Source organism: Podarcis raffonei, chromosome 11 (genome assembly GCF_027172205.1).
Source record: "Podarcis raffonei isolate rPodRaf1 chromosome 11, rPodRaf1.pri, whole genome shotgun sequence".
NCBI classification, from domain to species: Eukaryota; Metazoa; Chordata; class Lepidosauria; order Squamata; family Lacertidae; genus Podarcis; species Podarcis raffonei.
In genome coordinates, this window is record NC_070612.1 from 16,972,846 (window position 1) to 17,000,634 (window position 27,789).

At 43.3% G+C, this 27,789-nt stretch overlaps 1 protein-coding gene across 4 annotated transcripts in view; it reads right to left on the reverse strand.

Moving 5' to 3' along the window:
- Positions 1-2,572: 2,572 nt before the first annotated feature.
- Positions 2,573-27,789, reverse strand: part of PRLR (prolactin receptor) — a 114,680-nt gene continuing 89,463 nt past the window's right edge. For all 4 annotated transcript variants that reach the window (XM_053408650.1, XM_053408648.1, XM_053408649.1 and 1 more), the window contains 12 exons: positions 22,448-22,575; positions 20,287-20,419; positions 19,066-19,235; positions 17,481-17,647; positions 14,875-15,016; positions 14,249-14,378; positions 13,938-14,107; positions 12,425-12,591; positions 10,690-10,831; positions 9,587-9,686; positions 8,970-9,039; positions 2,573-7,807 (listed from right to left, as the gene is read on the reverse strand). In XM_053408650.1, coding sequence (XP_053264625.1) covers positions 6,791-7,807; positions 8,970-9,039; positions 9,587-9,686; positions 10,690-10,831; positions 12,425-12,591; positions 13,938-14,107; positions 14,249-14,378; positions 14,875-15,016; positions 17,481-17,647; positions 19,066-19,235; positions 20,287-20,419; positions 22,448-22,505 — 2,466 coding nt within the window. In that variant the 5' untranslated portion in view covers positions 22,506-22,575 and the 3' untranslated portion in view covers positions 2,573-6,790. The remainder of the gene's footprint in view (positions 7,808-8,969; positions 9,040-9,586; positions 9,687-10,689; positions 10,832-12,424; positions 12,592-13,937; positions 14,108-14,248; positions 14,379-14,874; positions 15,017-17,480; positions 17,648-19,065; positions 19,236-20,286; positions 20,420-22,447; positions 22,576-27,789) is intronic.

The window sequence follows — 27,789 nt, forward strand, 5'->3', positions numbered from 1 at the left end:
GGGGTGCTTGTGTGTGAGTAGGCTAAATCACCCTTCACCAAAATGATTATGTTTTAGACTACAAGTTTTGTATAGGCTGGAGTTGATGGGAGTTTGGTTCCAAACATCTAGAGAGAACCAGGTTGGTGAAGCCTGGAATAAATAGTAAGAAGTAAATAGAAAATAGTGTCCCTTTACAATCTTAGGAGGTTGTACTGTAAGGAAGCTCTAGTTTTTGACTGCTGAACACTTCCACCAGATCCCGGTTCAAGTCTGACCCAAAACCCTGTCTGTTTTGAAGGCAGAAGTTACTTTCAACCCTTTGGCCTTGAAACACTGGTCCCAGCAGGTGCAATAAATGTTGTGGCTGCTAGCAATTAACCGAGAAAGAGAGAACTGCTTTCTCATCATCCCAGATTTTACCCAGAAATCTAAGCTTTATATTGAACCAAGGATTTGCAGTGTTTTAAGAACAGAACCAAAGTTTAGGCACAAGCCACAAGATCTAAGTATCTTGGCCATTTCCCTTAAAAATCCTTAATTTACATTGGGCGGAGAACACTTCCACATTTTTGCTCAAGAAAAAGTTTAATACATTTTGTTGGATAGTAACAGAGAAGAAATCAAAACTAGCAGAAAGAGAACAGCAGTGGAAACAATGGACAAGTTTATCAGAGAAAAGTACATGACACAGCAACAATATTGATCATGAAAACAAAACCAGTGGTAGACATTATTGTAATAATTTAATTGAAGCAAACTTCCCCCATTCACATTCAGCTAAACAATTTGTCCTCCAAACACATTTAACAAACAAGAAAAGATTCCTGAGCATTTTGTTTTGTACCAGTGTTCTGCAAACAATATATTAATTGCAGGGTTTTAAAAAATACCACTGTCCTATGTTTATTCTTTAGCCCATAAAACAGGAGGTTCAAGTCATCCACAAAAAGAAAACTAACATATGTGATCTGGAATATTTCTAGATCTGTGAAATAGAAAGCAAATACTAGCTTAATTAAAATGTCTCCACTAGACTAGCCATTGTAAAACTGAGCAGGCTAGTGATGTATAAGTTTGACCAGAGATGGTCAGACTTCTCTAAATGAAGAAGTGTGCAAGAGTGTGCGTAATTCAGTACATTTAAAAGGATTTATAAATGTGACTTTTTAAACTATAGCTTAAGAATACATCCACAGATCTTTGTGAGCTACAAAAAAAATCTAGGAAAATGTAGATCTTTAGCATTCATCCGTAATACAGTATTTACTTCTCACTTCATCTAGAAGTAGCATTTAATAAAATAAAGCTGCAATTTAAATGTGAAAGTGAGCAAGAATAAAAGGCTGCAAGGCATGCGGTCAGGTCCCAGATGCACATCACTAGACATGTCTTAGCAATAGAGAAAGCATAAAAACAGATTCAAAGGCTTTTCTCCAAGATGGGGGAGGAGAAAACAAAGTATCAATAATAAAAATGCCTGTCCAGAAATCTGTAAGGTTAGGACCCACTCATGGCTTTCCATTTACTACTAAGAGTTGAATTAAAAGTCACAAGGTTAACAAAATATCGAGGGATGGGAAAATGCAATTTCCTGAGTGGTGGAAAAATGCAATTTTTCCTACAACAGAAAACACAGCCTTGAGCCTAAAAAGCTTGTGCTGCTACCCTTCAGCAACTGAGTAAGAATTCCAATTATTTGGGGGGAAAGGGACTTTTGGATCACTTGGATCACAACTAAGCAGTACCAGCCTGGTCTTTGCAAGCTGTGACCCACCAAGCCCAAATAAAGCTCCTAGTTTTGCTGACAGCATCAGAATGCAAAAAAACAAGAGATTTGCCTGGCAGCCCACTATGCACAATTTGTGTGATTTAAGCTGTTTTTGATTTGGTGGGTCATCCAAGCTGTACAGACCTTCTCAATGTGATGCAGGTACTCTGTTCACATTATGGACTGATTTTAGTCTCACATGTTGAAAACTGTTAGTTTAGCAGCATCAGAACATGGAAAGAGAGAGAACACCCCCTTTGCACAATAGGAAGCAAGCATTTTGTTTTCTGGCAACCCAGACGGATGAGCAGGGTGCAAATAATAAAATTACTGTTATTGTTATTTCTGTGACCAAGAGTCTAACCTTGCATGCCCATAAGGGGAGATTAATCTTTCATTTCTTTTCTTATTTGTTTTGCATATAGGATCATGCTCCAAGCACTTCAAACAAATGTGTCAATGTTTTTTTTTTTTTTTAAAAAAACACATTTTCCGTAGGGTTCTCCTGCCCCTTGGATGGGGTCAAGGAATCAGAGCCTTGGCAAAATTTGGTTGGCAAGACCTTGATAGGCCTGAGGCTGAGTGGTGGAGGCAGTGAGAAACCTGCTTGAGTTATGGGTGCAATCTGGTAGGTTGTGAAGAGTCACATGAAGCAAGAAATAATATGGAAACTCCTCTCATGCAATCTTGCACCAATAAAATACCGGCTGGCTGGTGACCCTGCCGTAGACTAGTTTCATTTGTACACAGCTCAACACCACCGGACTGACCACCATTAGCAATGTCAGTTGCCAGCCCCCCAATTCGAGACATTATCGCACACAAAGAATGGATTCCGGTTTGAAAATGTAGAGTTCCAAAGCTTCAAGTTACATTAGTAAATATATGCAAGTTGGGAAAGCACAAATAATGTCTGAAGAGTGCTACATACGTACACAAGCTTGTCATGGATGCACAACAAACGATTTTAAAAAATCATCCGCCTTAAACATCAAAGTGATTGCGAAGGGCTCAATTTGCTCCTTTTAAAATACATTAATTGGCAATTTGGTGTATCACCGTCTTTCTCATTCTCTCTCGTAGTGGGAAAAGAAAACCTGAGGTAGATTTGCCTGTAAGGGGGGGGGGATCCTTGTGCTTTCACAGCTGTCTTGATTGTAACATGACTTTATGGCTTTTCAGCAGAAATTTATTTAGCTGGTTTAGGTTGCTTTGGTTTTCCTCCACAACATTCGCATTATTTCAACTCAATAAAAAAACAACACATTTACTAGGTAGAAATACATCTCCTCTGAGTTCCATGGGACTCACTTATCAATAAATGCGCTTAGGGGTTGCAGCCAAAGGAAGTGACTTAAACTCTATCAACTCAAACTGTTTCTACAGAATAGTTTAGAAGTCACCATAGAAAAAGCTGCCGATGGAGTTTTAACCAATGGTCATTACATGTATGAACGACAACAAAACGAGGCATGTGTAGCTTTAACAAAGTTACACAAAAGCACGTTAACAAAGTTAGGACAGAATTTGCTACTTCAGTACCAGTCTGCTGGGGGGTACAGATTTGATATATGAATAAAGTGTCAAAAATATTCATTGAACATCATATCGCACCACAAATAGCATACTCCAAAAATTTGGAGGTGTGTGTGCCCCCAGTAACCATAGCATATCATTAACTCCAAAGATTATTACAGTATTTTAATTCAGAAAATTACATAGAAATATTTGTGCAGGGCCTCTTATAGGTTTCTGCTAGTTATATAAATTAATTGCCTGCCTTATTAAAAATGTAAAAAGCACAAATGCAACTGTCAGCAATAGTGCAGAACTAAAGTAGATATTTTATTCATATAAAATGTATAGTTCAAAGGGAGGTAAAGGTACCCCTGACCGTTAGGTCCAGTCACGGACGACTCTGGGGTTGCGCGCTCATCTCGCCGGCTTTTGTCCACAGACAGCTTCCGGGTCATGTAGCAGCATGACAGCCGCTTCTGGAGAACCAGAGCAGCGCATGGAAATGCTGTTTACCTCCCCGCCGGAGTGGTACCTATTTATCTACTTGCACTTGACGTGCTTTTGAACTGCTAGGTGGGCAGGAGCTGGGAGATACCTGTTTGCTAAACCTTTATGTGCCATATTGAATAAATTTGTCTATTTCAACAGGACCTTTAGTGAACTGCAAGTCTCAACATTGTCTACTTAAAAATATACTTGGATGAAGGTATTGTGGGGATGTTCATCAAATTTGCAGATGACACCAAACTGGGATGAATTACAAATTGACAAATTACAAGTGGACAAAGGTACACTTAGGCAGGAAGAACCTGCTGCACAAATATAAGGTGGAGATACCTGGCTTGCCAGTAGTACATGAAAAGACAGAGAGGAGATTTGACAGCCATCTTCAAATATCTCAAGGTCTGTCTCACGGAAGATGGAGCAAGCTGGTTTTGTGCTGCTCCAGAGGATAGGACCCAAACCAATGAATTCAAGTTACAAGAAAGGAGATTCCAACTAAACATCAGGAAGAACTTTCTGGCAGTAAGAGCTGTTCGACAGTGGAACGGACTCCCTCAGAAGGTGGATGACTCTCCTTCCTTGCAGGTTTTTAAGCAGAGCCACCTGTTATGGATGCTTTAGTTGAGATTCCTGCATTGCATGGGGTTGGGCTACAACATGATCCTCAGGGTCCCTTCCAACTCTACAATTCTATGTTTCTACAATGCTATGATTCATTCAGATTTCTCCTCTCCCCTAAATGTTGGAATACCTGTAAGTAATGCTACTGGTGCTAATGGAGTTTCTTTTAAACTTTGAGGAACTCGCACAGCAAATAATTCATCGCAGTAAAAGAGGAGTGGGAAGCCAGTGGCCCTCCAGAAGTTGTTGGACTCCAACTCATGTCATCCCTGACCATTGGCCGTGCTGGTAGGGTCTGATGGGAATCAAGAGTTTGGCAATATCCAGAGAACCACAGATTCCCAATTGCTGCACTAAAAGCAGAAAAACATATAAAAAAGATAACTCTGGCTAATGCCTTCAATATATTAGATCTCTCTCTCTCTCTCTCTCTCTCTCTCTCTCTCTCTCTCTCTCACACACACACACACACACACACTCACACACACACACACGCACAATTTTTAACATCCTGAAAAGTGGGTTTTTAAAAGAAAGGGGGGGAAGGCAAAGAAAAATATATTATAAAAACTGTACTAGCCTTTAAAACTTATTTAAAATACATTGCAGAACATGAAATAATTTTGATTGATGGATTTTTTGCTAGTGCCAAAAAAATGGAATAATAATGCAATCCATTAAGTTTTTCATTTGGGTGTTTACTTTTCATTGAATTTGATGTATTTGGCTAGTTTTCCTCAGGCAACAGCAAAGTATCTCATTTTCAGCTGTCCAGCCTATGGCATAGATCAGGCCCAGCATTGCTATGTTGCTCTGTGGGTGATGACAATGGTACTCATTGGTGGAGCACTGCCTCCTCGACCCCGCCCCCAACATACATCTGTAAAGGCCCACCAGCAACCTCCATGATGAGGACTCCCTCAAAGCTGGAGCCAGCTTCAGCACAGATGCCACAAGCAGCACAGACTGTAGGGGCCTGAGGCAGTCTGGACAGGAATGCTCCTGGGCTTAGCTATGGCACAGAGTGAGGCCTGCCCATTTCTCCTGCCTGTTCCATTCAGGGTACTCCCCAGTGCACACAGCCGATAGTTAACTCTTTGTCGTCAAACATAAAAGTCATTTCTATGGCTCTGAATACCTCCCACGCCAATTTAGTGTCTAGGCGGCTGTTCCCAGGTCCATGGTCTATGAAGAAGAAGAAGAAGAAGAAGAAGAAGAGGAGGAGGAGGAGGAGGAGGAGGAGGAGTTTGGATTTGATATCCCACTTTATCACTACCCGAAGGAGTCTCAAAGCGGCTAACATTCTCCTTTCCCTTCCTCCCCCACAACAAACACTCTGTGAGGTGAGTGGGGCTGAGAGACTTCAAAGAAGTGTGACTGGCCCAAGGTCACCCAGCAGCTGCATGTGGAGGAGCGGAGACGCGAACCCGGTTCACCAGATTACGAGTCCACCGCTCTTAACCACTACACCATGCTGGCTCTAAGAAGTTGCAGCAACAGGGGACCACTCCACCTCCACCAGTTTATGTACTTTCCCCAAAAGGCTGCATGCATGCAGCCATAGACTATGCCTATCCTCTGCTCATCCCTCTTCAGTCCCCTCCTGGGTCTGGGAGACAGTGGTGGGGAAGCACCTGGCCTCTCACTTGCCTGACCTGCCTCTTCCTCCTCTCCTTCCAACCCATCCTGTGCTCCACCTGAAGCTTCCCCTGCCTCCAACTCTTGCCTTCTGTCCAGTACAGTTCCCCACAAATCACTGGCCCTCTCTCCTGAGCCAGACTCCAGCCTCACTCCCCCCGAAGCACACTCATCAGTGTCCTGCCAGTCCCTGAGATGCGCACAATGGCTCAAACTCGAGGACCTGTACACAAATTAGGTATGATGGGTTGTTCACACTGTAGTCCACACACTGCAGCAGACACCGTCTCATATATTGTACTTGCACTGTGTGACACACAGTTGCCAAAAACAGGTTGGACACTTCCAGTGTTGTTCAAGAGTCTGATTACCAATATAATTTTTTGGACAATATTTTATAAGCTCAGCCTGCGTCTCTTAACCAGCATCATTTGGTGATGATCTCAGGGTTGCTTTTGTAACATCAACACACCAATCCCTCCTTGTTTTTTTGGAATGTATTACCAGAAATGGATGCTTGCGTTTTCAAAACGATGCCACAAACTTTTACTTTTCTGTAAATCCCTCTTCACAAAAAGAACTAAAAATCACAGGTAGGGGGAAAAATTGATCTGCAACCAACATGTTCTTAAGTGATTGGCTATAAAGCGAAAGAAGGCATGAGCTACAACTGAGCTAAACCAGACATGTGAGCAGTTTTGTGCCAACACTGTTTATTTTACTTGTAGTGTTGTTACCTGTAGAAGGATGGCTAACTTTTCAGTTAAAGGGGCACATAAAATTATTTGGATCCATGTAGTCTAGCCCGCCAGTCTGTACTTTGCAGGTGCTTGGACCTGTGAGACAGTAGCTGAAATTTAATTCTGCTTGGCTCTGCTGACAACTCTGGGCGAGCTCTTTCAGTGGCTCCTGAAAGGAAGGCAAAGCCTCCGCTTTGGGGTCTGGGAACAACACCAGAATACGGTTGGATACAATGGTTGAAACCTTGGTGTATTCATTCGTATCCCCAGGGACAAAAGGCCTTTCCTTTTTGCCTACAGTTTCTTTCTGCTTTGGTAGTACAGCCAGAGCTCCATCGTGGTTGACTTTGTGAACTTCCACGTAATCTGCGGGTTTTGTAGACGAGAATGGCGGCCTTTCTGGTGGGAGTAGCCACAACCCCGCTTGGCCGTGCTGAGCATTTGAGAGTAGATCCACTGCTTTCTCCAATTTGGCTGGTTTTCTTTCGCCAAGAGTCTCAATGAGTTCAGGATATTGCGAACAACACTTTCCTTCCTCATTCCCCTTCCTGTTTATATTCATGGCACTGCTTGCTCTTTTACATACATCCACTGTGTCATGGTAGGAACATTTAGACGTCTGACAGCTAGGGAGCTGACCTCCACACCACGTGGATGGCCTAGGTTCACCACTGTTAATCCAGGGGAGCTGACCTTCAGCGCCCCCCTTTGGTGACTCCTGCATGCTGTTCCTATGAGCGTTTTGCACCCCATAGGTATCTGGTGTTTTCAATTCCAAGAGCGGGTTTTGGGCTTCCTTACGCTTCTCTGTCAACAGAGAAGGGCTTTCGCAGCTTCCTCTTCCCGAGTCGCTGTCTGTTTCCTGGTGCGCCAGCTTCACATTTTTATTGGGGTGGCTCTTTTCGGTGCTTGGCATTAGCTGCTGGTCTTCGCTGTCATCTATCTCCAAAAATTCTACCAGCAGGTCCTCATAGCCCGGTGTTGGAGGAAATCCCTGGCAGCCAAGAGCACTCAGCAATTCTTCCGTTTTCCCTGCCTGATGTGAAGAAACATACAGGGGGAAATATAATATAATAACTATAATATTTGCATTATGTGCCTGATTATGTCTGAAAACGCAACGGAGAAAGATGTGGTACAGAGCACTCAACAACAACCAAGATGCATGCTTTGATCTGAATTCAATTAAACCCCTGTGTTGCAAGCAAATATCAGTAATATCCAAAGGCAATAGGATGACCAAGTACAACAATGTGATGTCAATATAAACTCTTTATATAATCTATACAGAACATTGAACAATATGAAATATATGAAATAGGCACTCTCTGCAAAACCAAATAAACAGAAATCTTCTAAATCTCTGAAATGACCTTGTTATGAGCACCACCTGGGGTCGGCTTTTTAAGTTTCTTGCAACATGCAGTCAGTAGCAGTGGTTACATAATTTTATGACCACTGCTCCATAGCAATTGTTCATACAATTCCATTCACCGTATAGATGGGGTATGTGCTTTTGGTTTTATTTCATATTGAATTGATATTATAGTTCTTGCATATAGTTTCTAATAATTTGAGTTACCATGTATATGCAGGTCATTGTTTCAATAATTCAATTGCAGTTTTTGAAGCATTTCTTTATCCTTCTGCTATGCTGAAGAAGAATTCCACGAAACAGTTGGTATATCCGGAATCACCGTTCACTACGTCTGTTTCCGGACCACTTCGGCAGCGTTGGACGTTATAAAACAAAGCTTTACGGCTTGTTTACTCCAGATATCTCACACATTGCTTCTTTCAGAGACTTGCAGAGCTCACAAAGACTTTCAGAGACCTATAAGACTTGTGTTTATTTGGTTCTATGTTTTCAAGAGAATCCATCAAGAGTGTCATATTCTGTGACTTTCAGAGATTTAGAAGATTTCTGTTCATTTGGTTTTGCAGAGAGTGCATATTTCATATTGTTCAATGTTCTGTATAGATTATATAAAGAGTTTATATTGACATCGCATTGTTGTACTTGGTCATCGTGTTGCGTTTGGATATTATTGAACTGAATTCAAGCAGATTAGCATCAGCAGAAGTGTTAACAGGTTAAAGTTGTTAAAGGCTTCCAATGAGGCGTTTTCTTTTACCCCCTCTAAGAAAATGCAAGACAAAAAAGAGTGCAAAATTTCTCTAAGTGCCCAAACACTTACTTCTAGTAGCTGGGCATCAAAGCCTTTTATCTTTGGTCCTGGGACTGGTGGTAGAAGGCAAGCCACCATGCTGAAAAACAAGAAAGAGGGAAGGGGTTGGAATAAAGAAATGGTGGGAATCATTTGGTTTCGTACTTGGTTTGATTTTCTTCTGATAGGTTTGAGCATACAGAAAACCCTGCCTGCTGGAAAAACAAATATCCATGGCTGTAAAGAGGGGACCCACAGGATATTCCAATAAATTGATTTCACTTGTCCATAAGATCTCAGGCAGCAGAACCAAGAGTGGTCTCTTGAGTGAAGATGAATTCTACACGCAGAAACTTGTTTTTTGTGTTTGTGATTTGTCAGAATAGAGCACTGGCAGCAAGCTTCACACACAGTTCCACTATGCATAACCCCAACTGGATGATGTATTAAATGTATGTTTGCATTTAAGTTGTCTGCTTTTTAAAAATTTAAATAGCAGTTGGTGGAGCAGATGGAAGAAGAATCACAGCTGCGACCACAATGTATGGAGAAGGCTTTCCAACCCTTTACCTCCATGCTGTGGCAACAAATTTGCTTGTTTTCTTTTTTTAATACACCACCTTCCAATGTCAGAAGTAGCAACTTACTTAATTTTTTTCAAAGCCAGTGTCCAGATCATGATCAAACATACGACAAATGATAAAAAAGCCACGAAGATCCAAACAAGCATATCCTTCAGTCTGAACTCTAGGAGAGAAAATGAGAAGGGATTAAATTTTGCGCAGTTAAGAGTTCATTTCAAAACATTATTAGCTCAGGGCAGGTAGCATCTCTACCATTTTACTCCCACAACAACCCTGGACAGTAGATCAGTCTGTAATGCCGCGATCAGCATAAAATCGCCCAGTGAGCTCAGTGGTGAGATTTCAGAACAGGGCGTTTCAGCAGGCGTAGTTTACACGACAAGCTGTACCTGCATAAAGTCTCCTTTCTACACAAATAAAGGTGCAGAAACCTTGCCTTCTTTTGCATCCGGCCAACTTCATTTAGTTCAAGGGCAGTCAACATGTATACAGATGTTGCAAAAGCCAATTCCCACTGTTAAGTTGTGGGTGAACATATCAGACGACACAGCGATTCTTCAAACAGCTCTTCACAGGCCAGGACAGAACTGAACTGAAGGATTCAGTCAGCCTGCTTATATAGAGCTCCAGTACAATGTAACTGTAACAATTTTCTAAAACTATCCAATCACTGAACGTCACTTTCAATCCCTTATTTGCATAACTATCTACAGTATCCCCCTGCTGGCCATGGGTGAGAACTTCAGTACATAACACCCACCATCCCTAGTCAACATGGCCACTGGTCAGGCATGATGGGAGTTGTAGTCCAAAACTTCTGGAAGACACCAGCTTGGTTCCCCCTCCACTAGCAGTCTGGAACTCACAGAGCTAATATGTTTACCAAGTTGTCAGCTGAACTTGCCCAGATTTCCCAAAGCAGACCACCAGGCAATGTTTTGTAAGACGCACACATCTAGCACCAGCTTCATCACATGTCAGCCCTATCCTTGTTTCATTGTGTTGCTGTTATCATTGAACTGTGTTTTCTTTTGTAATGTGGGATTTTATTTTTATTCTAAATAGAAAAGCAGGATATGAATAACAAACTCCTCAACTAGGCTTTCTAGCATTTTCATATGACTGGGGTTAATTAACGAAAGGTCACCCCCAGCAGTTGTCCTCACCTTTTCGGAGCTTAATAAAACTTTCAGGGCTCCAGTCGCTCCACGTTCCATGATCTGATCTGCAGCGAACTTTTGCAACATACCTTTCTCCTGGATTTACACTGAACATCTTATATGTTGTTCTCTGACCAACAAATATTTTCTGGAAAGATAAGAAGAACACAGATACCCGTGACCCTGTTTCTTCAGATACTTTTTCTGAAACACAGAGCATTTGGCTACTCCCAAAGATGCTTCCAGAAGGCCACTATTTTCAGATGGGATTAACTGGTTGCACAATTAAGGCTGATTTGGCATTCTTGCACTACATACCTTCCATTCCTCCCCCAATTAGGCTGTGTGTGATAAGGAAAATGCAATGGGAAGTGTTGGAGAAAAATTGCTTGGGCACAACGTTATACACCTCTCTGTAAGCAAACCAGGGTAAGTGCTCATTAAACAGGTTGTCAGGAGATAGGAGTGGGGGCAACATCCAATTCACTTCACATGTAAAGGCATATCTGCCAAGTCCGTACCACTTCACCGTGGGGAGGAGTTGCGGTGGACCGTGTGGTCCACTCTCCTCCAAGGGTGGGGGACGAAGTCCCGTATTGCCTGGGGGATCCCGGCCGCATCAGTGACCGGCCAGCCAATCCGCTGGCTGGTGGGGGTGTGGCCGTGACCATTTAAGCTGAGGCATGAGCTGGAGGGCTTCCTCTTGGCTCGCTTGAACGTTCCAAGGCACAGAAGGTGCACATGTTGGGTGGCTGGGTGATTGCGCACCCCGCCATAGTTTACAGCAAGGTGGCACTATTTCGTGATGATGGCGTACACCTTTCTGATTGGGGGAATGATATCTGGTTGGACCATATTGCAGAGGGCTTGAGGCACTGGTTACAGGTGTGAGGGTATTTGGCGGCGATACTTTAGGCTCTTGTGGCAGTTAGGCATTGTTTGACCTTATGAGCGGGGAGGGGAGGTGTGGCCATCACCTGCACCTCCAAGCTTAAGGGTATTCCATTAAAGGATTCCGGGGGTGTGGATCTTGTCCGAAGCCTGGGGCGGGGCTAGGGCCATGACACGACCCCTATGGGAACACCCGGGGGAGCTTGAGTTGGTATGCATCGACGGGGCTCCCCCTTCTGGTGGTTTATCCTTATCAGACTCCCTGCGCAGTGGGCAGGAGTTAGATATAGTTGGGTCCATTCAATGCCTAAGCCAATACCGCTCACATTCTGTAAAGTTGTGGCCAAATTTTGCCCAATAACATTAACCTAATATCTGTGTCCTTGTGTGTGTTATTCTTCAATGAGGGGTTGGTTTCAGGGTCTCAACATGCAAATCCACACTTTGTGAATCCCCAAGAGAACTGAAACTCAACCATCCTTTGAAGTTCACACTAATCTGAATGTTGCGATGCACTCTTCCAGCCAATGTTTACAAAAATGCATATATTAAGGGGAAGTGTAGGTAAAATGGAACATGTTATTGAAAGCAGCATACAAGAGTGTATCATTTTACGCAGAAATTGCTTGCAGAACTGTGTGTATGTTAGCTGAAGCTGCTGACAAAAATGTGTTTGTTGGGATAAATTCACATTAAAATGCTGGTGGATGTTCATGTGGATTTATCTATTGGAAATGGCTGCAAAAATGTGGAGAACTAGATTTAGAATTGGGAAAATGAGAAGCCGAGAGGGCTGAAACTGGCAAATCTACACATCTGGAAGTGTTTCAAGAGTTTTCACCATTCTCACCTCCCATTCTTGTCCCCCTTCAGGCTTGATATGTAACTCATATTCGAGGGTTAGCCAACCAGATCTGATGTCACCCAGAGAAGGTGGAGACCAGTTCAACAACAGATATTTTCCATATACTTTTTTCTCAAATTCCAGGGAAAGGTTTTCGGGAGGGTCTGGCTGAACTGGAAAAAAGAAGGATGAGAGAATATTTATTGATCAAATGTATATGGACGGCTATCAAACCAATCCTCTAAGGAGGCTTACACAGCAGATACAATCACAATACTTTAAAATGCAAAGTACAAGAGCTTTAAACAGCAAAAAGCAACTGCAAAAATTTCTCGACAGCGGAGAAAGCTCAGTTTAAAAGCATACTATGGCAAGAATGAGAGCATAGGTTTTGTTTAAAGTGTCATTAAAACAGTGAAGGCCTAGAGTTTGTTTTAAAAGGTCTTGGTACAAGAAAAGAGAATATGATTATTTATTAAATTCATGCCCTTCTTCATAGATAGAAACAGAGGCACACTTCAAATGTCTCACATCAAGAGCAACTTACTTTCTTTTTATCGTCATAAACATTCATCAGAATTTTAGTGTGAATTTCTCCTAATAAACAAATTTTTGTATGCTGTTCCGGCTAATGCACACATTTTTGCAAGCAATTTACCTTAATATAATGCATTTTTGTATACTATTTTCACTAGTGTCGGATGGCAATGGTGGTTGCTCATGAGTAACCAGTCAGGACTCCGACCTGTCTTTTACAGGTTTTATTTACAGTGCAGAACCACAAGTTCATGTCTGCCGCAATCGCTAGCAGAATCCAGGAGTGGTCGTTTCCGGGTCCTCCCCCAACATAAGAGCTTAGTCACCCCCAGCCTTTTCCTTCCTTCTTTGCGTTTTACATCTCTGCGACAGAAGAGGCGTGCTTCCCTCCTGGCCGGCTTGGCCAAGAGCAATGCTGAGGCTCCCAGCAGCATCCTCTAGCCCTTTCCCCTCCTTTACCCGGGAGGTGTGGCTTTTCCCACCCTCAGACTGACGAGGGGCGGTGCTGGGGCTCCCAGCAGCATCCTCTGGTCCCTTCCCCTCTTCCCCACTGGAGGTGTGGCTTTCCCCACTGCAGGAAGAGGAACTGCTTCTCAGGATTTTTGGAGGTTCCCTGTATCCCAACTGCCCCTCTGCCTCCCTTCCCTGTTCCAATGGCAGTCCCCTGACAACTAGCATATGTATTTTATGCATTGCAAAATTCAGAGAAGTGCAAATTTCAAAGCATAGCTGTGTGTTTTGGTTTATGAAGGGCTAACTGGATAGTTTCTCATTAAAATGCAAACAATTATTCTCCCCTATCCCTTATCAAGACACATGACTGGTCATATTTAGCTGATGGTATATAAGATGCATATAGAATTCTGGGTCACAACTCTTAGGAATGTTGGGATTTCCGCCCCCTGCCCCAGGTCTGCCTTGCACACTTATGCTTGCACCCTGCCCCAGGTCTGCCTTGCACACTTATGCTTGCACCACGTACCTATATTAGCCACATCCACATAATATGGCTGTGATGAAATACTCCCCATCTCATTAGTCGCTGTTATGGTAAAGTTGTATGTCATCCAAAGCGAAGTATGTTTTTTATCAAAATGACAGGAGTTGGGTCCCGCTGTTGTGTAGTCTGGGCATTCATAGTATGCCTTGTCTCTGAAAAACAGAATGGTTGGCAGGAAAGATTGAGAAGGAAATACAAACACAGCCTTCTCATTACACATCACTTCGAAAAGAATCCACCTTCTCTCAGAGATGCAGGTTGAGACAACCGTAAAGCCATTTGTAACGCCTTACCCTTCCTTGTTATAGAACAGAGTGTAATTGCTCGGCAGACCTCCATCAGAACTGGGCTTCCACCAGCAAGTAAAGGTTTCTTTCTCAGGTGAGCGACATCTTATTAACTCTGGTTTCCCTGGAGGTTGGCCTGGAAAGAAAGAGATAGACAAGTCCTTTAGGCCAATAGGGTCAGAGTCACAAAGAGGGGTCACAGAGGTCATTCGGTCCAACGTCCTGCTCAATTCAGGACCTACGAAGCAGGATCCAACTAGGGGGAACCCCAACAGATGGATGCCCAGAATCTGCTTCAACACCTACTATGATGGAGAGCCCACCATCTCCTAAGGCAGTCTGTTTCACTGTCTACCAGCTGTTACCATTAGGAAGTTGCCTAGTGCTTCGCTGAAATCTACTCCTAACACATTTGATTCTAGTTCTGCCTCTGGGAACTGCAAGTAGGGAGAGAGTTGTTGCTCTCAAGTTCTGCTTTGCAGGCTTCTCACAATGGGCATCTGGTTGGTGACTGCGAGAACAGGGTTCTGGACTAGATGGGACATTGCTCTGATCCAGGAGGGTTCTTCTCATGTTCTTACTAGCTTATTTGGCCTTTCAAAACAGAAAAAAATGATGAATGATTGACTCACCACTGTGGAGCTGGAGGTAAGTTTCCGGGCTCCATTCACTCCTTTCACTATGTTCTGTTATACAGCGAACCTGAAAAGTATATTTCACTGCTGGGTGCAGCTGGGATATTTCATACTGTGTTTGCTCTCCAACAAAATGAGTCTGGGAAGCAGTAAAGACAAGGAAAACTAAGAGAATTGTAGAGCATACGGATTTTGCAAGGATGCCTCTATACAAGCAGGAATCTTTGGCACACTGGGCAGTTGGCACTGCAACATCTGTGACTCCAGAAGTCCTAGTCTTTTTAAGACTGAAGAACAGGATGGAGGGAATACATACTGTAAATAAATAAAATACATCAAGGATGAAGCCTGTGCAATGTGTGACCTTTCCAAACCAGCCCACGGATATCGTGTATTATGGCTTGTCAAGGAGGTTTATCATGACTGGTGTGATTTGTTTTGCTTGGTTCCATGAGCTGTAAGCCTATTTTAAGGACCACGATTCCCCCTGGTGCCATCAGGTCAGGTCTTTTGGGTGCACATCCAGGGCTCAACTGAGCAAAATGAGGAGCTGCCCCCCACAAAGCAGTAAGCTAAATAAATATACATTGTGTGTATTCGCGCAAAATGGCAAGCCAAGGTTATTGGATCATCAGACCATACTTTTTTTTAGGTGCTGGTGCACTTGCAGCTTGATTGCTTTCTGCCCTGGCACGAATGAGTAAACAAACCAAGAAACAAATGCTTAGTATAAAATGTGAAGAAAAAAATTATGAGTTTTTTTACCCTAAAAAAATCATGACTGATGAGCATCTATGGTTTGTCAAGTCAAAGCAAACCATGAGCCCAGGTTTGGATATAATGCTAAGTTTTTGCCTTTGTGGCTTTTTTATCCACTTGCACCAGGAAAGTGACATAGAAATGATCAGGCCACATAAACAACATGCAGCGTATGCACAGTAGGATTTATTAAGTCAAGAACATAGGCTTACTGTTACCTGTGAAAACCAACATTGTGATCTTAAGAGGTGCTCCCCATATAAGCATTAAATTCAGAGTCTAAAATTAACTAATTGCACCACTGCATGATTTAGCCAAGCTCTCTTTTTTAGAGACCTTTCAAGGGACATTTTTTTGCCAGGAAAAATAGATACAGTGGTACCTCTAGATACGCCCACCTCTGGTTGTGTATCTTTCAGGATGCAAACGTGGCAAACCCGGAAGTATTTTTCTGTGTTTCACCATGTGCGCATGCACAGAATCACACTACACACCACGTGCATGCGCAGAAGCGGCACCTCCGGTTGAGAATTCCTCGGGATGCGGCCAGACCTCCAGAATGGATCCCATTCGCAACCGGAGGTACCACTGTATGCACAGTTTTCTGGTGACCACTGGGTACTTTTCCTGGGATGAACATTTGCATTCATCACACAATGAACTGATGGCCAGTATCTCTGCAGTACCATTTAACTTGCTTCAGTGCCCCTGCTTACATTTTACTTTACTGAGAAAAGATACGATAGCCATCTTTGAATATCTAAAGGGCTATCGCACTGAAGATGGGGCAAGTTTGTTTTCTCCTGTTCCAGATTCTAGGACCTGAACCAATGGATTCAGGTTACAAGAACGGAGACTCTGACTAAGCATCAGGAATAACTTTCTGAGTGTAAGAGCCGCCCAACAGTAGAATGGACTCCCTTGGAAGATGGTGGGCTCTCCTTCATTGCAGGATGGCCATCTGTCATGGATGCTTTAGTTGAGATTCCTGCACCGCAGGGGGTTGGATTAGATGAGCTTTGGGGTCCCTTCCAACTCTACAATTCTCTGATTCTATTACCTTTGGAGCACTTTTCAGCGCTCCCAGTCTAATGGATATTATTCTTTCTTATTGCCAACATGACAAATATAGCTTTGCAGTGCTCATTAATCTAAACAGTTCTCCGGAGGAAGCTTTGGAATGAAGGGTGGCCTCCTGTTCCATAGCTCTCTCTGCGCCTAACATATTAATCATAACTACTTCAACATATTCCTTTCATGATGCCTGAGTCACTTTCTGGTGCTGGCAAGAACACCTGATTTATTCCCTTTATTTTATCCACCCTGGAAACAGAACCCCAGCTGCAATCAAACAGATCCATATGCAAATACATATCCTAGGAACACCAAGAAGCTACTTTACACCAGGCCAGGTTCGAACACAGAATACAGGAAAGCTGTTATACACAGTCAGATCAGGGGTCAGATCACCTCTATGGGGCTGAGGTTTCTTTGGCCCCCTCAAAATCTGTTGGGAGAGGGCCAGGCCCCCCTCACTGTTGAGGAGGCGAAGGAAGCCATGTTGTAAAGATACAGAAAAACACAGCTATGGAACAACAAATGGTATGTCTGGAGAGTCTGGATCGAAGATGTCCAAAATAAAGTCAGTTCGGTGCATCTGGATAAACTTGATGGGTGTAATTAAATGTACATGTCTGTTTTTCAAGTCTTGTTTTGCCTATGGCATACTTCCACAAGCCACTGTGTTTCAGGGCCTCCTTTGTAAATAAGGGAACAGCAACAGTATCTGCCTTTCTCTCTCCTATTATAAGATGCTTGTGAATGAAAGAATGGAACTCGCTTACCTCCCATTCTTTCTCTCCTGTAGGCCTCAATCGCAGTTCATAGTTGCATATTTGCCCTCTTGTTCCATCATCAACCGATTGAGGCAGCGACCATTTTGCCCACACATACGTTCTCTCTTTCAGCTGTTTGACTTCCAGAGATAGGTCTGTGGGAGGGCTGACATTAGCTATACAAAGGAAACATTCATAAGTCAGTATTGTTTGCTTCTTCTGCCTAGGACACCTCTTTTGGCTATTCTGTATGTGAACTAATAGAATCAAATCAAAAGACAACAGGGAGAATATATACAAGGAGCTGCTGTATATTGACATACGGGCACAGGGAGCCTTTAGCTCTCCAGATGGCATTGAACTCCAACTCTGAAAAGCCCCAGTCAGAATGGCCAGTGGTCAGGGAAGATGGGATTGGAGTCCAACAACATCTGGTTAAACTTTCCCAAGTTTGATCAATAGTTTGTCTAGGCCAGTACTATCTAGAGATGGGAAAATATGTCATTTTTGGTTTCTCTCAGTTTCTGATTTTTCCATTAAGTTTTGGTTCTCCACCATCAGTTTGTGGTTTGTTTGTTCTTAAAGTCCTCATGAAAATTCATTGGATTTTAGTGCCAATTTCTCCTAATGTACCATTTAGCATGCAATTTTGTCTAATAACACACATTTCCAAAGCAATATCCCCTAATACAATGCGCTCTCTCTCTCTCTCTCTCTCTCTCTCTCTCTCTCTCTCTGTGTGTGTGTATAAAACATGGCTGCATTGAAAAATTCAGAGAAGGGTGAATTTCAAAGGATGGCTGAGTTTCAGTTGTTTCCTTGTTTCAGGAAGTGTGAATTTGTCTTTAAATGTGAAGTGAATGATGATGATGATGATGGTGATTTATTTCATGTAGCCCACCCATCTCACTGGGTTGCCCCAGCCACTCTGAGCGGCTTCCAACAGAATATAAAGGAACTCATTGGAACATCAAACACTAAAAGCTTCCTGAAACAGGGCTGCCTTCAGATGTCTACAGAAGGTCATATTTGTTTATCTCTTTGACATCTGATGGGAGGGTGTTTCACATGGTGGGTGTAACTACTGAGGCTGTCCTCCCCCTGGTTTCACTTCTTGCAATGAGGGAATCTCCCAGAGGCCCTATGAGCTGGACCTCAGTGTCTGGGCTGAACTTCTTTCCCCATCCCTAGTACTTTCTATCTTGAATGGCAAGAGATCTCCAGAATTTCAGACCAAGATCTTGCCCTGCACTGATTTCCAACAGGCTTTTTAGCCAAAGAGTTCAGGAACCAAACATGGGACTTAGGAGATGTGAATTATGTACCCTATCTGACACATTGAATTAGTTCTAGATCAGGAAATCATTTATGTCCAATAGTCTTCCCTCTTTTGATGTTAAACTACACTAACAACTAACTTGTTTCAATATTGCATTTCCTCAAAACACCGTTGGCCTCTAGGTTTGGAAAATGTTTGAAAAGATCATGGTACTGATGAATCAGTCAGTCCCCATCCACCCCCTGCCCCAAAGTGTTGCTTTAGAGTAGAGTGGAAAGTTGTGTTTCCATGTGGCTTCCTGCCCTCCCCCCTTACCTAGGTTTTGAACATCCACATAATGAGGGTCGGAGACATTACTTCCCATGCCATTGGTAGCCTTCACTGTGATATTGTACGTTTTCCAAAGTTTGGTGATGCTCTTATCAAAATAACATGAACTGGGGCCCCCGGTTTTATAGTCTGGACATTCAAAGGCATGCTTTCCTCTGAAATAAAAATATTTAAAATAGTACTTAATAGGGACCTGTCCACACTCAACAGAACAAGTAAGAACAAATGCAAATACTCACTAGTCAGATTCAGCTTAATAAACTCACCATTGCAAATGCATAACCTGGAGTCAGTGGGGTTTGATTTTATAAAAACCTAAGAGCCATACCGGACCAAACCAAATGCCCTTCTGGGAGATGCTTGTCTAGGTTTAGTCTATTGGACAATAGCCAGACAGGTTATTTCAGAAAACCCAGAAGGAGAGCACAAAGGCAATAGCTGTCCTTCCCTTGGGTTTGGTGCAAAATGTTGGCAGTTGCATGAATGGCTTAAAAAAAAAGTAAATTACACAATCTGAATTGTGAGTCTATCATGGGGCACAGGGCAGGGGGTGTTAATTAAGTGGTATATAAAGAACAGTAAACTGTACCCTGGGCTTCTTAACAAATAAATATGCATTAGTCTTCATTGCAGGAGTGGCTAAAGATGTTGATTGAACCATGTTTGGTTTTTTGAGGGAGGGCATCTGAAGGAGCCAAAGAAAAGTGACGAAATATGAAGTGGCTTATATACCAAATTATGTGGCATAATTTTATGCACCTCTATCATGCCCCCTTACTCACATTTTCCTCTAAACTAAAAGTTCCAAAGGCTGTAACCTCTTTCCATTGGGAAGTTGCTCCATCCCCTCGATAATTTCCTTTGCCCTTTTCTGAATATGTACCAATATGTTTGTCAAGGAGCTGTAATTGGTCGGCTGAAAGTAATATGGAAAAGGGCAAGTTGTATCTCAATTCAAGCTGAGGACACCCTTGATTGCACCTAAAGCAGTGGGACTCCAGCAAAACTCTTATGTGAAAGCATGCTTTATTTGCAGTTCTTGGAAAACAGATTAACCCCGGAACCTCAATAAAGATCTCAGAGGGAAGAAGGTGGCACAGTTACTCATCACTTCACCTTGCAACTGGGAATGTGTTGTCTTCCTCTCTTGAATCTGTGCAAGGAACAACAAATGACTTAAAAAAAAAACCCCAAACATTTCCCTACCCTTCTGTGCTGTACAGCAGAGTGTAATTTGTAGGAAGTCCACCATCTGAATCAGCTTTCCACCAGCAAGTAAATGTTTCATTTCCTGAAGTTCGGCAACTCCTTACTGTAGGCCTTCCAGGAAGTGACTGACCTGAGGAAATGCAATCACAAATTAAATTATCATCACAGGGGCTCTGAGCAGATAGGGACCTAGAGTCGTGGTTTAAGTCTATTTTCGACAGCGATGGTGGTTCTGAGGCTCTATTTTCCTCCCTCTGCTTTTGGAGAGAACCACTGCAGTGCAGTATTGTGGACAAATAACTGAGTTGAAATCAGAAAGACTCAAGTTAAAGTTCACTGGGTGGTCTTGAATAGCTTGCCATGTCTCAGGGCTACCACTGCAACCCCCAAGAGCCACCCACCAAATGTCAGGCATCAGAGAGGGCTATAGCGGTCACACCCTGCTTGTAGACTACTCAGAGGCACCTGGTTGTGGCCACATCAGAAAACAAAATGCTGGATCAGATGGGCCTTTTAGGTCATCCATTAGGGCTCTTACAAGGCACACTGAAGGAACAGGAAAGTGGTTATTGGGGATTTAACTCTATCAGAGCAGACAAGGCTCATATTTACTAGACAAGTCCCCAAATGATAGATTGTTAGAAGTGAGTCTTCACCCATAAACATATTTTTTTAAATTTATATTCTGCCTTTTCCCCTGACAGGGACTCAAGGTGGCATACAGCTAAAAACATAGAAAAAGCAATCATTAAGAAGCAGTTAAACATTAATAGAACATATGGAAGGCTGATGGCTGAAGAATTGATGCTTTTGAATTATGGTGCTGGAGGAGACTCTTGGGAGTCCCATGGACTGCAAGAAGAACAAACCTATCCATTCTGAAGGAAATCAGCTCTGAGTGCTCACTGGAAGGACAAATCCTGAAGCTGAGGCTCCAATACTTTGGCCACCTCATGAGAAGAGAAGACTCCCTGGAAAAGACCCTGATGTTGGGAAAGATGGAGGGCACAAGGAGAAGGGGATGACAGAGGATGAGATGGTTGGACAGTGTTCTCGAAGCTACAAACATGAGTTTGACCAAACTGCGGGAGGCAGTGGAAGACAGTGGTGCCTGGCGTGCTCTGGTCCATGGGGTCACAAAGAGGAGGACACGACTAAAGGACTAAACAACAACAAATGTGTTCTATTAAAATACATGGCTCATCCATCATGGCACCAGCCCTTTCATTAAAAACAGTCAGTTCCCAAAAGCCTGTTTGAACAAGGAAGTCCTTCCCCAGTTGGCAGAAGGGCAACAAGGAGAGAGCCAGTCTATATGTAATGACTTACATAATACTGCTGGGTATGTCAGTTACATAATTTTGTCTAATTCCATTGGTAGATTGTGAAATGGTTATTCACATGCATATCAGGGACAGCCAATGTGGGGCCCTCCTGATGTTGTTGATCAGAACTCCCAGCATCTCTGACCATTGAGGGGAGTTGTTGGTGTCAAGCCAGCTTGTTGGCTCTACCTGAAGTAAGGTTACATTAACTATTTTTGTCAGGACTTGGGGAGGTTAGCCTCTCCAAAACGACATGGGAGAATGTGATGCTAATGTCCAATACCAAGAAGAAGAAGAAGAAGAGTTTGGATTTGATATCCCGCTTTATCACTACCTGAAGGAGTCTCAAAGCGGCAAACATTCTCCTTTCCCTTCCTCCCCTACAACAAACACTCTGCGAGGTGCGTGGGGCTGAGAGACTTCAGAGAAGTGTGACTAGCCCAAGGTCACCCAGCAGCTGCATGTGGAGGAGCGGGGAAGCAAACCCAGTTCACCAGATTACAAGTCTACTGCTCTTAACCACTACACCACGCTGGCTCTCACGACAAAGGTCTACCAGTTTTGTGTGTCGGGCACACTACTTTATGGAAGTGAGTCATGGGCAACTTAGAACCACCAGGAGCGATGCACCAATATCTTCCACATGTGCTGGATGAAGAAAATTTTGGGCATCACATGGCAGGATGGCGTTTCCAACAAATATGTGCTCTCCCAAGCCCACATGATGTTTACGCTGGCTTGGCCATGGCCACAGAATGGAAGATGGCAGGATCCCCAAGGATGCTTTCCCGATTTTAAGTTTTGAAAAGGTAAAGGATGTTTTGAATGCTCACCGTTAACAAGCCATGTGTTTAGAGCAAGCAGCAGAATCAGTGCACCTGATGGTGACATCTCTAGCCTCAAGTAGGCCTCACCTTCCTCCTTTCCTCTTCCACCACCTCCAGGAAGGAAGGAAAGCTCACTAGGAAATAAATAATAATAAATAATAATAATAATAATAAAAAAACCAGCTACATTTACTAAAGTTTCTTGATGGTACACAGTCATTTTACAATGTTTTTGGCCAATGAATCATTTTCACACACCCAGATGTCCCCCAACAATTCATAATGCTTGTGTTTTAGACAGAATCGCTAGCTCTAGAAAATGAAGGTAGAAGATTCTGTTCAATACCATCAAATCCAGCCAGATATTAAGAGACTCCAGGGCTGAATTAGAGAGGCTCAAAGGTTAAATGCACAGACCAACTTTACTAGTCATCAAGAATCCATTTTCTTGTAGGAAGGCAAACGTTGTTATTTTTTTTAAATGAGCAAAATAGTTCATTGGTTAATTTCTAAACTGCGTATTACTCCTATGAACCACACTGAGATCTTCAGATGAAGGGTGGTATATAAATTTAATAATAATAATAATATGAATGGAAACTGCCGAGTGTGTCCCATGAGCAGAGTTGCATTAAGGGATGTTTCTACTAGTGAAACGAGAGTTTGTCTTTTTTTACATCCCGTCACACCTGAACCCTCTTTGCACCTAAAAATTCTGCTAGAGTGGGATCCTTTGGAGCAGGATAAAAGGGGAAAGGAGCTTCTGTTTTGCATGCAAAAGGTCCCAGGTTCAATTCCTGGCATCTCCAGTGAATGTTCTTTGCCTGAAATCCTGGAAAGCCACCCACTGCCAGTCAGTGTGGACAATATTGAGCCAGGTAGGCCAAAGGCCTGACTTGGTATAGAAGCAATTCCATAGGTTCTTATGAGAGGTGGTCCAGGTGGTTGCTAGAGAAAAGCAGAGATGGGTGAAAAAGGCCACCCCACTCTAGAACCATAGAACTGTATTGTTGCAAGGGACCCTGAGGGTCATCTCACCCAACCTCCTGCAGTGCAGGAATCTCAATGCATGGTCTCCCATCCTATCTGAAACCATACCAGAACCTGCTTAGCTTTGCAAATGTGCTAACAGTTTTATTGCTGCACCTCTAGCAGGTGTCTTCTCTGTATCCCAGTCTCTTCTCAAAAGCAGGAGGAACTCTTTCATTCATAAGGGGTAGTTGGACTCCAAGCTGAAGGGTGTATCTTTGGAGACCATTAAAATTGATATAAAGCTGAATGGTTATACTTGCATGGAAGTCTGAATGGAATTTATTGACTGGTGTAGAATTTGGAGTACTTTGGCAAAGGCCTCTGAATTAGATTTGTTCTTTATTTTGCACTTACTATATAAATTTGTTGATAACAACTACAGCTTTGGTTCCCCTTAGCTATTCTCTCCTCTCTTCCAAGGCAGCCATCAGCAAGCCGCAGTTAATTTATGAACTGTCTCACATTTTCCTCGTAGCACTTAGAGAAAGTTCAATTTTCTTTTCTCTGAAATACCGATCAAGCAAGTACCTTACTCCCTCCCCTAACATTAACAAGTCACAAGGGATTGTAGAGAAGCTTAATTAATTCCTTGCATCTGTGAAAGATTCTGGGCTGATATCCACAACTGAATCCAATGCTTTCAGGAAAGGTGTCTGAAGACCAGAGAGGCATTCTTCTCCCTTTGCCATGAGCTGACATAATGAGCTCATGGAAATCCATGCTCTCATCTTCTATCTCTTTATTTTTTGTAGAAGAACAGACCCTCAGTGTCTCCCTGCATTTGGATCAGAACCACGGCACTGGGAAGGGTGGCTTAACTCTTTTCTTCTTACCATTTTCCAGATGAGAACCACCTTCTCCCAAAACTGTTATGGCCCCCCCATTAAGCCTTATCCAGATACAACACACACAAACACACATTTTTAAAAACAATATGGTGTACCCCTAGGAAAGTGGAGGTGAGTAGGAAAAAGTTGTGTAGTGTTCATTGCCAATGATGTTGCATGTGGTATCTGGTAGGTGCCACAACGTTTGAGGCAAGTGGAATCTACATTCTACTCAATATGTGCAAGGGCAGTTGATTTGATTCTTCTGCTCCTTTCCTTCCACTGTCTTCCTTTCCTTTCCCTTCCCTTTGCTCACAGACACAGAAGACAGGAGCTCGGGTTTCTGCTGGGCAAGTCTTCGCAAACAATCCCTGGAAGCAGGGCTGCCATTTTAGATTTCATTGGACCTGGGTGGCATTCGGGTGCTTCATAAGCAAAAACAACAGAATGGGCTAGAGTTCCCGAATCGTGTGTAGTTAGAAAATCGGGCATGAGCATTCCCCACAAATGCCAGGCACCACCAAGACAACAAGGGGTGTGTGCACTGGTGACACAACCCACTGAGCAAACACAGCTTTTTGCAACATATTGGGCTGTAGAGGTTTTTGTCTGTATGTGATGGCCTGGGATTCGGACTCAGAGGTTGAACCTGAGGAATCCCAGCCTGCACAGGAGTCCCCGCCTCCAGAACCAGCTGAGCCGGGGCTGGGGCCTGAGCCTGAAGGGTCCTCACCTGTGCTGGATCCTTGGGTGCAGGCACCAGCTGAGTCTGCTCTGGCCCCTGAGGTGATGGAGGACCCATTGCCTGCAGGTGCTCCACTCTCAGCCCTGTCAGGGGAAGAGCAGGCTGCCTCTGGGCCCGGTAACCCTCCAGCCTCTCCTGAGCTGCAGAGGCTCAGGGCAGAGGTGGAGGGAACTAAGTTCCCGCAGGAGGAATGCTCGCCTCCAGGCCAGGAGAGGTGAGTCACCAGAGGATAGGGGCCGCCCTATGCCTCGGGGCAGATAAAAGCCAGTCAGACCTAGTCCCAGGTTGCAGGAGCAATGTTGTTGGTAGCCTGTTCCTGCCTGCACCCTGTCCTGCTCTTCTGCCAGAGTTCTTGACCCCACCCGACTCCCTGCCTTGGACCCAGCTACAGCTTTGACGTACAGCCTCCTTACCGCACCATTGACCTCGGACTGGACTCGGACCTCGCCTCTCGGTTAGCCCCCAGGACCAGCACACTGTAATTGCTTCGGTTATGCACAGCCCTTCCTTTCCCATTTAATTAAAAGAGAAGGCCCCTTAGAGTCTAGAAGACTACTTTCCACTTCCCAGCAGGGAAGCCTCTGTTCCTGATTTATTCCTTTTAATTTGAATCAGGCCGACTTGAAAACACAGACAAGATAATGCAATCATGCAATAAGTGGTCTGTGGGATGATACTTTGAATCGGGCATATATTAGGCACTAATAACTTCCCTGTGCAATTACAGTTCTTTTCAATAGCACTATTCTGTACTGTGTGTGTTTTTTTCTATTTGAGCACTTAGTGTCTTTAATTTCCATTTGCTAATTGTCTCTTTGCTTTCAAATTCGGTCGTATGTTCCTGAACATTGTATTAGTCACTTTCCAAATCTCTTTGTGTCCCACCTCTCGGTATTTATTTTCTTAAAGTGGAAGTTGTTGGAGAACAAAGAGCCCACCCCAAAAACTAATTCCACCCACAGACAACTGCTTAGTATGCCCCTCAACCTCCCTCCATGTCTCCCTCCTTCTTCAAGTCTCTCCTCAAAACACGCCTCTTTAAGTGCAACATTTACAGCATGGGTAGGTAGGCAAACTAAGGCCCGGGGGCCGGATCCAGCCCAATCGCCTTCTCATTCCGGCCCGTGGACGGTCCGGGAATCAGTGTGTTTTTACATGAGTAGAATGTGTCCTTTCATTTAAAATGCATCTCTGGGTTATTTGTGGGGCCTGCCTGGTGTTTTTACATGAGTAGAATGTGTGCTTTTGTTTAAAATGGATCTCTGGCATAGCTGTCAACTTTCCCCTTTTCATGTGAGGAATCCTATTTGGAATAAGGGAATTTCCCTTTTTTTAAAAAAGGGAAACATTGACAGCTATGAATTCTCTGGGTTATTTGTGGGGCATAGGAATGCGTTCATATTTTTTTCCAAAATATAGTCTGGCCCCCCACAAGGCCTGAGGGACAGTGGACCGTCCCCCTGGTGAAAAGGTTTGCTGACCCCTGATTTACAGCAACAACAGTTTTTAAATACATTAAAAAAAAGGGTGGTGGTGGTATCTGGACCGGGGCCAATGCAGATGGAGAGAGAAGGTTTAACTCCCAACCATGATGGCTATGATCTACCTCCACAGTTGGAGGTAGTATGGTTATTGGAAACTCATAGAATTGCAGAGTTGGAAGGGAGCATGAGGATCATCTAGTCCAAAGGCTCGGATCCGTGCTTTCTCTGTAGAGGGAAGGTTTTTCTAAAGGTTTAATTTTTTTATTATGTTTTGATATCTGTTGAAAGCCACCCAGAGTGGTGGGAAAACCCAGTCAGATGGGCAGTGTTATCATTATTAGTTTTATTATTATGATTGGCATGCAACAAGTGCCTGTGTCGGTTTGCCCTTGCCTGGTACTTAGCGTTCCATTCGTTCCTGAGTTCTGTGTCTTTGTTGCATACCTGTGTCACACTGTGACATAATCAAGAAATGGAACATGAATAAATGGGCAGGGCTATTTAAAAATGAGTAGGTGTAATTCTTAATGGCTTCCATTCAGTGCTATGGAACAATAGAACCAGACTGCAATCAAAAGCAGCATTGGGCGGGGAAAGTGAATTTGTTCTTCACAGGAAACCGGGGCCACAAGTTGCTTGTTTCCCAACATTGTGTTCCTAATGTTGTACGCCATCTTGGGATCTTTGGATAAAGGGTGATATAAAACTAAACTAAACTAAACTAAACTAAACTAAACTAAAGCATTGCTTGAGTTTCTGTCCCCTCTTTAGTGAGCTTCCTCCTACTCAGTCTCAGCACTACCTTTGTAGAACTCAACAGAGAGAAGGGGACAAAATTAAGAGGCGTTGTTGTTCCTCAGACGCCACCTACTGGTGACCTCCCTGTCTTCTACCCTATCTGCCTCAATGACCACTGGCAATGACTGCTATCTATAAATCTGAATTTTCGTTCGATGACTACAAATGACTAGAAATGGCGTACATCAGGAAGGTCAATGTTGCACAATCTTCACCTGTTTTGTTCAGCATCGATACTAAACCAGGAAGTGTATATTCCTCCTCATTTAGAGCTGCAATGGGATAGTGGTGTTGATCACTTAAATACATCGTTTGACAGTGGGTCAGCATAGATAGACTCTCCATGCCCTAACTTCTGGCAAAAGACTGGTATTGATTTGCTGGAAAGATAATACTATGGCACCCTTTGATCAATGGATAGAATATATGACAACTCTTGCAATAGACAAACGGATTGCTTTT